Here is a 10,528-nt window from a genome sequence, read left to right as displayed (position 1 = left end):
ACTAAACCATGAAAAAAAAAGAGTAAACATGTGTTTGCTTAAATCATTTTTATAAGATACTTCATACATACATATATACATATAGCATTTGAATAAGTTAGAGTTATTCATGGGTCGGGTCTCAATAAAATTTTAGGTTAGATTGATAGGTTTGGACTTAATCTAAAAAATGAGCTTAAAATTTTATCCAAATTCGGTTTAAATTATAGATGCTAAATTCGGGCTCGACCCGTGTTAAATTTTTTAAAAGATTATTTTATCATATAAAACAAAATTTTAAAAAATATAATATATCAAATACATTAAAAACATTAAATAAATCTTTCTCAACAAATTGAAAATACCTTAAAAACAAGCAAATGTTTACAAACAAATTTTAAAAAGACACGTATCCAAAACGGGATCGGACAGAAAAAACTTACTCGAAACATAGCCCGTTTAGAAAATAGACCTTGTTTTTTGTCCAAGCCTATATTTTTGTCTAAATCTTCCTATTTTTTGAGCGAACCTTCGAACCTAATTGAGTGGCCGACCCATGGACAACTTTAAAATAAGTCACATGGAGGATGTAATAGTAAGTTTTATTTATGTTTTATATTGGTATGTTCATATATATTAATTGGTCACATATATATTGTATTTGTATTGCATTATGATTATACAATATTTATAATAGGAATACTTAAAAAAAATTGTTTAAGGGATAATGCCCTTTTGTTTTATTTATAATTTATGTTATTAGGAAAAAAACAATTATTAAACTCAGTAATTAATCTAATAAATTGAAATAATTTAAAATTAATTTTCATTCGTACTATTTAGATAAAATAATTTTTTTATCCTCTAATTTTATAAAAAATTAAAAAAATAAAATTATAATTAATTTAGATAATTATGACTTCTATTTATTTAAAAAAATTATAGAACTTTTTTAGCTTGTAAAAATTTTTTTGAATCAAATCGGTTTTTGATTTTTTCCGATTTCTTTGCCTAATCTTATTTATAGTTCGTTTAGTTAATGAATCAAAATTTTCTAAAAATACAAAAACAAAATTACAAATTTTATAATTATTTAATAAAAAATTTTCTACTCACAACATTCAAACCTTAAACCGATACTAGTAAACTTCAACTTCGCTTGAAACCTTACCAGAGCATGTGAGCGTCAGTCTGTTTCTCATTCGTGCCTTCAAAATTTTATTGGAATGGCATTCTCGTTATTGTTTTAAAAAGCAGGGTTCTTTACTTTTCTGACAACCTTTGCTTTACTGATCCCTTTTGTAAGACCCGAAACCGGAGATAAGGACACATGCATGCTACACTATTGGACGGTCGCGATTCTCTTAATTATGCCATCGAAACGATAGCAACCGCTAGATCATGAACAACCTTAACCATGGTTTAGAGAAAAAATATAACTTTACTAACCATGGTTACTTCAGTTTAGCTCTCCTTCAACTTCGGCTTCTGGCTGAGTTCAACGTTTTCCAACTGGTTTTGGTAGAAAAATTAAAAAAAGAAAAAGAAAAAAAATCTCTTTTATTCATTTTATTTTTCTCTCTCTCTCTTTCTTGCTTGTTGTTATTATTAGATTTCGATTCAGCTAACAGTTTTCCACTTATAGTTGTTAAAGATTCTTCAGATCTATGTAAATTTTATGGATTTTTTTGGGTATTTGCCTTTTTTTTTCTTCTCCTTTTTAAACTGTAATGTAATTATAGTTCTTTGATTTTTGAAGATGATCGTGGGAAAGAATCTATTTTCTCTTCATTTTCACTACAGAAAAAAAATCTCTTTTATTTTTTCTCGAGAGAATTCGAGTTCCTTTTCACTCTCTTTCACTTCGGTTCTTGAAAGGGATGTGAGTTTTTAAAGAAAAAGCTTTTTTATAAATATATATATTTTAAATTTCCACTATGAGTCTTAGGTAAAATCTTCAGATCTGGTCAATTCTTGTGGATTTCATCAAGATCTCTGCCTTTTCATGTAGGGAATTCTTCAAATTTTTCCCCTTTTTTTTCTTCCTCTTTTCCCTGGTTTTCTCGGGAGAAAGGAAAACAAAAAAAGAAAGTAAAACTGTGTATGTTCTGGCGGGGGAAAGTAGTAAAACAATAAAAGATGAATTATTTCCCAGATGAAGTTTTAGAGCACGTGTTTGATTTCATCACATCTCACAAAGACCGTAACTCAGTGTCTTTAGTTTGCAAATCGTGGTACAAAATCGAAAGATGTAGCAGGCAAAGGGTTTTCATTGGGAACTGTTATTCCATCAGCCCAGAGAGGTTGATCGCCAGATTCCCTGGCTTGAAGTCGCTGACTTTGAAAGGGAAGCCGCATTTCGCCGACTTCAATTTGGTGCCACATGATTGGGGAGGTTTCGTTTATCCTTGGATCAAAGCCTTGGCTAAGAGCCGAATCGGATTGGAAGAGCTTAGGCTTAAGAGGATGGTAGTGTCTGATGAGAGCCTCGAGCTGCTTTCCAAATCATTTGTGAATTTTAAGTCTTTGGTCCTTGTCAGCTGTGAAGGCTTCACTACTGATGGTCTTGCCGCTATTGCTGCCAATTGTAGGTAAGATGTTCGATGATGTTTCTGTTTGGGTTTTGCTTTACCCTATTTTAACTTCTTCTTATGCTAGTTTTCTATTGCAACTTGCAAGTTGCAAGTGCTCATGAATGTTTATGGCTGAAAGTGTATATTGGTTATTTATGATACAGCTTTCTATGTTGATGGTTCATTGAATATATCTGCTTTTGATTTGTTTAAACCACTCACCAATCCATTCAATAGGTGGATTTGTGTTTGCTATATGTTTTACTGAAATTCTGATTTTCTTTTGGTCTTTGTGGAGTATGTTATTTTGATCGGGAAGCATTTAGTGCTGGAACTTTTTAGTTCATTCTCCTTCCCTTACTTTGGTAATGTTTGATTCTAGGTTTCTTAGGGAGCTGGATTTACAAGAAAATGAAGTTGATGATCATAGAGGTCATTGGCTTAGTTGCTTTCCTGAAAGCTGTACCTCTCTGATTTCCCTGAACTTTGCCTGCCTTAGAGGAGAAGTGAACTTAGGAGCTCTTGAAAGACTCGTGTCAAGATCTCCCAACCTCAAGAGTTTACGACTAAACCGTGCGGTCCCGCTTGATACCCTCCAGAAACTATTGATGCGAGCTCCTCAACTGGTGGACTTGGGCATCGGGTCTTATGTACATGATCCATTCTCTGAGGTCTATAACAAATTGAAAATTGCCATTCAAAGGTGCAAATCAATCAGGAGTTTATCAGGGTTTTTGGAGGTTGCTCCTCATTGCATGTCGGCTATTTATCCCATTTGTGGAAACCTGACCTTCTTGAACTTGAGTTATGCTCCAGGCCTTCATGGTAATAAGCTGATGAAGCTGATTCAGCATTGCAGGAAACTTCAGCGTCTATGGGTATGCCCCTTTAATTACTTGCAATCCAGTTGTAGGTATTCCATCTGAATTAATTGAATGTTGATAATGAATATCAATGTTGCAGATACTGGATTGTATTGGAGATAAGGGACTAGGAGTAGTGGCTTTGACATGTAAAGAATTGCAGGAATTGAGGGTTTTTCCATCTGATCCCTTTGGAGCTGGAAATGCTGCCGTCACTGAGGAAGGTTTGGTCCTAGTATCTGCAGGCTGTCCAAAGCTCAATTCGCTGCTGTACTTCTGTCAGCAGATGACGAATGCTGCCCTCATAACTGTAGCTAAAAACTGCCCGAATTTTATCCGCTTCAGATTGTGCATCCTTGACCCCATAAAACCTGACCCTGTAACCAATCAGCCATTGGATGAAGGTTTTGGGGCGATTGTCCAGTCGTGCAAGGGTCTCAAGAGACTATCACTCTCTGGCCTTCTGACTGATCAGGTTTTTCTTTACATAGGAATGTATGCCGAGCAGCTCGAGATGCTGTCCATCGCTTTTGCTGCAGACAGTGACAAAGGAATGCTCTACGTGTTGAATGGTTGCAAGAAACTTCGCAAGCTAGAGATCAGGGACTGCCCCTTTGGTGACGCAGCACTTCTAGAGGACGTGGGAAAGTATGAAACAATGCGATCCCTTTGGATGTCCTCCTGTGAAGTTACCCTCGGAGGCTGTAAGTCAGTTGCTGAGAAGATGCCGAGCCTAAATGTGGAGATCATAGATGAGTGTGAACAAATGGAATTTAACCTTGTCGACAAGCAGAAGGTAGACAAGATGTATCTGTATCGAACATTAGTCGGGCATAGGAAAGATGCACCAGAATATGTGTTGATTTTGTAGGTGCATTGTTTTGGCTCAGCCATTATTTATCTTTGCTTATTTAAGTAGTTGTACGTTGTTAGGAGAACCGATTTTAATGTATTATTAGCTTGTGGTGATCTAGCCTTTATGCTATTGTTGTAATCCTTGTTATTTATAAATGGATCTGTTTTAAGTATTTTTCAGAATCAAACAACTGAAATTCCGTCATTTCTACATGGGTTTCATTAGATGACCTTATTGGGGTGCCAGCCGCCGTGTATGAAGAGATAAGAAAGAAGATTTGAAGGGCAGGTGGATGAAGAAAGCAAAGCAAAGCAAATTTAATTGAGTGCATGGCCCCTACTGGAGATGTCAGTTCATAATGAGCTAAGCCTCAATCATTATTAGGGCATGAAATTGAAGAATAGTGAGGATGTCTTCATCATCTGTGGAAGGAGGCAAGGTGGTTATGAGTCTCCAATCATTTCAAATAGTAGAGTCAGCTCTTTGAAAGCTGAGGAATCATCCTCGTAGTCTTTGACAAGTTCTACAGCAACTATGTCAAAGATATTTTGCAACCAATCTTAAATAGTTTCTCCCATCAGTATAGCAGTTCCGAATTTAAAATATTCTCACCTTTCTGTCATAGAAGCAGACCAGACTCCAATGTTTTCAAGGTAACCCCTTGCTCAAACATATATTTCTCGAATTCGGGTGAATATTCAAATGCGTATATGACACGAATATGGTTAAAATTTTTTAAGTTTGTTTATAAATTTTACGGAACTGAAGATTATATTTTCATATTCATGTATCAGCCACGACTAGAGTGCTTCAAGAAAAATGAGTCGTCCAAATCAAACATTCTTCTGGGAGTCTTCAGTATAGCCATTCTTACTTCCTACATTAACATTTGCAAAATTTACTGCTCGAGTTTGGCATTGGCAGGATTAGGTGATGGGTAATTGTCATGGTAGTTGCCTGGCCATTGCTGGTTAACTTAAGGTAGCGAGAAGATCCTGGATGCATGGCTTTGAAAAGCAGAGGACAAACATTTTATAGCTCATGATTCTCAAAGGTTTGCTTACTAAGACCAGGAGTTCAATACTAATGTCTTCATCAATGAAGTAGCACAAAGTTTGTAGAGCAGGGGATAATTACTGAAAAACATTCTCAATGTGAGATACAAAAGCTATCTTTAATGGAAAACTGAAAGAAAATGGAACAATGAACCATGAGAGACGGCAACATGATGGAATGGAAGTCCACTCATACAAAGTAAATAACTTATATACAACGGGAACTCAGAGCAGCTTGTATTTATAATGGAAACTTTGGTTTATAAGGTTTGAGTAGATAAATTATAATAATAGATGGGTACGGAACCGAATACATAGCATATGACCTGACCTCCACAAAATGCAAAGTAGAACTTCACTAAAAGCAGCATTCCTCCAACATGCAGCAACAACATAGAGCAGCCAAACTGCAGACATACAAAAAAGCATTATGCCATCAATATCCATTCCAAGCAAAGCATCTAAAACATGTATATTTATCCAAATGATGGTCTATTAATAATAAATCAAAAGTCTAACACCACCTTCAAACCATAACTAAAAGGATTAAACAAACAGGAAACCAGCAAATGATCAAGCAGGAATTTAGCAGTCTTCTAGCATAGACTCTAACCCAAGTGTCCATAATGGTATTTAACCGAAAAAATCAAAGCCGACAACAGTATCAAAGAGAGGGTGTTTGTCCCTGATAAGACTGTAGTGTTGCATTTTTAAAGCATATATTGAACAAGTGAAAATCATTGTGGCAGATCATATCCTCCATGACAGTCATTTTTAACCTTTATCTATTCAGGGTTTTGGTTTGCATCTATAAGACAATCTATCACATAAAGCTGATCATATTGAACAGGCAAAGTACATGGATAATGGGATTCATGTGAGAAATATAATCTGACTTATACATCTATGATGCTTGTCTAGTCTAAGAATCAAATGCCATGGAGGATGCGTCGTCTATTAATTTAGATATGAACTATTAGAGACAGAAGTACCAAGGATCAGATGAAGATATATACTCATACAACAAACACGAAGCTGTAACAAATCTTATGACTTTCCATGAACAATTCACATAAAAGAAAGGGTAATATGAGGTAGATGACAGATTACAGAGGTCAACTTAGCCTAAGAGAATTCAACTGCTACTATAGTCCTCAATTCCATAACCCAATACTAAAAATTAAAGCTTGAATTTTGGAATTGTAAATTTCACATATTAAGCAACAAAAGATAAAGATCTTTCAGCATCAAACGAATCAATCAATAAGAGAAGAGAACACGAAACGAAATACATACCAGCCTTTTAAGAAAGAGAAACAGCCATCATCAGAATGATTGTGGTGATGGTGATGCTCGTAGTGGCAGTGGTGATATTGAGGATGACCTGGAGGTGGAGGTGGAGGTGGTGGTGGGGGATACCCTTCAGCAAAATACCCTTGGTAACCCTCGTAAGGCTGGCGTTGCGGCTGAGGATACGGTGGATAACCTGGAGGCGGCGGTGGTGGGTAGCCTTCGTAAGGTGGAGCAGAAGGGTATCCAGATGGGGGTGGGGGTGGATAAGGAGAGGCATACCCTGTTGTTTCAACAGTACAAAAAAAATGAAGGAACAAAGAAAGAAATAAAGGATGATGAAATAGGATATTAAAGAAAAGGGAAGGATTGAATACCAGGAGGAGGGTAAGGGTCTTGAGGTACTCTTTGGAAACTCATGCTGCTGCTGTTAGCTTTTTCTTCTTCCTTGTAGCCTTAGGTTTTTGCTGTGTGAGGGAGAATGGAGATCAATGTCCTTTGAAGACGGGACAGTTTGAAACGAAGAGGGGTTTCGTGTTTTTCTGATGGCAAGGCCAGCCTGTGTCCAGTCATTTCCTCCCACGTCACCCCTTATTTATAATAATTGATTTACAAGTATAACAAAACAAAAAGGCTTTATCTTTTAATGATTTTAAAAGGTTTAATTTCGACGAAATCCCTGTACTCTTTTGACTTTTAAAATTAGTCTCTTATTTTAATTACGGGAATTTAATCGTTTTACTTCTCTAAAACTTAAACATCAATGGTGACATTGTTAATGTATCCGTTTAACAATATTATCAAATATACTAAATCAGAAAAAGTTTATACACTAGAATTCTTCAAATTAAAATTAGAAAGATTAAATTTCAATAACCCAAAAGTACAAGGACTGGGGGGAAAATTAGACCATTATAAAACTATATATTCATGATTTTTTTTTATGGTAAAGCCTGAAAGCTAAACTAACCAATTCAATTGTGAGGCTTATCAAGAGTGAGCAGTTAACAAATAGAATGCCTACTCTTTTTTAAGTTGACACAGATTGCTCCATCAAGAAGGAAGGATGAAAAGGGCACAAATAACAAAAGCCAATGAGCATCCTTACTTCATCATTTCAGCATTAGAAACTAAGGGTGAGTTTGGATGGGCGGTGCGTTTAGCTGCGGTTAGTGTAAAAACAGCGGTGGCGGTGAGATTAGATACTGTAGCGATACTGTAGCGTGAGACAAAAAGTAAGTTAAACGCACCGCACCGCAGTCAATCGCCCATCCAAACGAAGCCTAAGTTTTTTCAAACATGAATAAAATAAAATAAGGGCAAACCAAGATGGCTAAGGGCCAATTCTTCATTACTTAAAAAAAATATTTCTGACTCCAAAAGCACTTTTGAAAAAAAAGATGTGAAAAACAAGTTGCTTTTGACTGAAATTTTTAGCTTTTCAGAAATACTTTTGAAAAGTACTTCTGAAAAGGAGCTGAAAAGGAGAAGCTAAAAATTTTAGCTTTTCCTCTCCCAAAAGCACTTTTGGTGCTTAATTACTTTTTCACCCCTCTAATAACATGGTATTTTTATTTTTTTTCTTGGTACTTAATTACAATTGTGTTAAAATCATTAATTAAAAATAAAAAAATTTAAATACTAATTACAAATATTTAATGGTTATATTTAAATATTTAAAATATAGTTTACATATTCTAATTAAATTTTATAAATAATTAATATTTATTGCTTAAAAGTATTTAAAATTTATATTTCATATAATTAAAATATTAACAACAAGTTATAATAATTTTTTTATATTCTTACTAAAATATAATAATATTAACTAATTTAAATATTATTCAAATGTATATTTGTTACTTGATAATAACATGTCTAAAATGGACATTTTATTTCTCAAAAGCATTTTTTGACAGCAATGCTAAATACTCAAATTTTAAACCAAACTTTTCAAAAGCACTTGTAATACCCCGAAAATTTTTACAGTAAGATATTATCTTTGATATAGTAAGGAAATAAAGTGGCAAAAAAGGAGAATTTTGAGTTATGACGACATTGGGAAGTATATTATGACATATTAATTAAAGAAATGATTAAATTGCAAAAGTGAGAAAAGTTTTGTTATCCAAGAGTAAATACTCAAAATTTGAAGGGTTAAAGTGTAAATATGAAAAAGTTAAAGGACCAATAGTTAAATATTTTAAAGGTGGAATAATCTAGAAACTAAGGAAAATGGATGAATTGGGACCAAATTGAAAAGATGAAGAATTATGAGGGACTAAATCATAATTTTACCAAATTAAGTGATGACTCAAGGATGGAATTTTAAAAGATCTAAAGGGAAAAATGGTCAATTAGAAGAAAGATAAATCTAGAAAATAATGATGATGTTGGAGATATTTTAGATCAAATAAATAAAAAATATTAGTTTATTAATATTTTAATTTAATTTTTAAATGACATTTTATCATTTTATTATTATTTTATTTAGTATATATATGTGGAAGAAAAGATTAAGAATCATTTTCCTTTCCCATGCATTTCACGTTAGAAGAGAAGAGAAGAGAAGAAAGAAAGTTTTGTTTTCTTTACAATTTGGTCATTCCACCAAAAATTTACCATTATCACCTAGAAATCAAAAGAATTTCCATAGCTACCAAGAGAGAAAATTGTTAAGGAGACTATGAGGAGCTAGAATATCAAGTTAGATTCGAGAAATAGAAGTTGGAGAAGAGAGAAAATCAAGTTAAAAATTGAAATCAATAGAGCAAGGTAAGAACATCAATATTTCAATATATTTTTAAGTTTGATATTATTGAAGAAGTATGAAATTGATGTTAATGTAGGGTTTTATTATATAAGGTTCTATGTTCTTGATATGTTAGTGAAGGGAAACAAGAGGAATTGATAGAAAATATTGTAGAGAAAGGAAAGGAGGATGTTATAAATTTGATTATCAACATCTTGCACTAAAATCATGAGATATAATGAATTTTGTTAGATAAGGTCAGAATGAATTCGGGTTCCCATGTTCTGACTTGGAAAAATCATTAAAAATTGTATAAAATAATTATGGATTATAATTTATATATTTAAAATCCCTAATGAGTCTATTTTCAATAGAAACAAACGGGGACATCATCCGAATTCTATACAAAAAGATAATTAATTTTTAGTGAAGAGGGGTCAAAACTGTCGAACAGTGAAACATGGGAAACTTTAAAGAATAAACTGTACTTATTGGCTGAACCAAAAATTCTAAAAATTTTATGGTAAGAAGATATGTGAGTCTAGTTTCAGGAAAAATTAACGGATCTTAATTTGAAGCTCTGTAGCTCGAGATATAAATAAATTAGTGACTTTAACTCAGACAGACAACTTGAATTTACATACAGGAAAATAGTGATAGTATGGATAATGTTGTTTAAATGTGTTATACACATTAAGAATGTGGAATGGAGATGAGGAGGAGGAAAATTGGGAAATATATGAATGATTTGTGTATAATTGGTCATATGCTTGATTATAATTGATAAATGATGAAATGGAAATGATGCTTATATTTGTGCAATATTGGTCATGGTTTAAGCTCATGTGTGAAAATAAAGTTCCATAGTATGTGTGTATGGTATATTCAGTATATGATTTGGCATGAAATAATGTCATGAATGGTTTATGAATTAACACATGTTGGTAAGCGTGATACATGAATAAATGTTGTGCTCATCCATGCTTATAATGCTTATGCTATATGTGTATATGTGTATTTGGCTAACATATTTGGTGTACAAGCTTAGGCTTTGGCCAAGTAGTGGTTGGATTATGCTACGTTAATTTATAAGTTATGCATTTAAATGGTAAGTGCCTAATTGGAAATATGCTTGTGATCATGAAAAGAGTGGTAAGGTT

General features: G+C 33.6%; 2 protein-coding genes across 2 annotated transcripts; one reads left to right on the top strand and one right to left on the bottom strand.

The window, feature by feature from the left end:
- The first annotated feature begins 1,445 nt into the window (after positions 1-1,445).
- Positions 1,446-4,443, top strand: LOC107911740 (protein AUXIN SIGNALING F-BOX 2). The gene is made up of 3 exons (XM_016839649.2): positions 1,446-2,570; positions 2,935-3,430; positions 3,516-4,443. Exons 1-3 carry the CDS (start codon positions 2,119-2,121, stop codon positions 4,284-4,286), a joined length of 1,719 nt encoding a protein of 572 aa, XP_016695138.1. The 5' UTR covers positions 1,446-2,118; the 3' UTR covers positions 4,287-4,443.
- A 1,054-nt stretch (positions 4,444-5,497) lies between these two features.
- On the bottom strand, positions 5,498-7,202 carry LOC107911741 (cysteine-rich and transmembrane domain-containing protein WIH2). Its single transcript, XM_016839650.2, has 3 exons — positions 6,994-7,202; positions 6,623-6,899; positions 5,498-5,733 (listed from the first exon to the last, which is right to left on the bottom strand). The coding sequence occupies exons 1-3, from the start codon at positions 7,034-7,036 to the stop codon at positions 5,685-5,687; spliced, it is 369 nt and encodes a 122-aa protein (XP_016695139.1). The 5' UTR covers positions 7,037-7,202; the 3' UTR covers positions 5,498-5,684.
- Positions 7,203-10,528: the final 3,326 nt, after the last annotated feature.

This window comes from Gossypium hirsutum, chromosome D11 (genome assembly GCF_007990345.1).
Source record: "Gossypium hirsutum isolate 1008001.06 chromosome D11, Gossypium_hirsutum_v2.1, whole genome shotgun sequence".
Lineage (NCBI taxonomy): Eukaryota > Viridiplantae > Streptophyta > Magnoliopsida > Malvales > Malvaceae > Gossypium > Gossypium hirsutum.
Note: the sequence above shows the minus strand (reverse complement) of the source record. Positions and strands in the feature narration are given on the sequence as shown.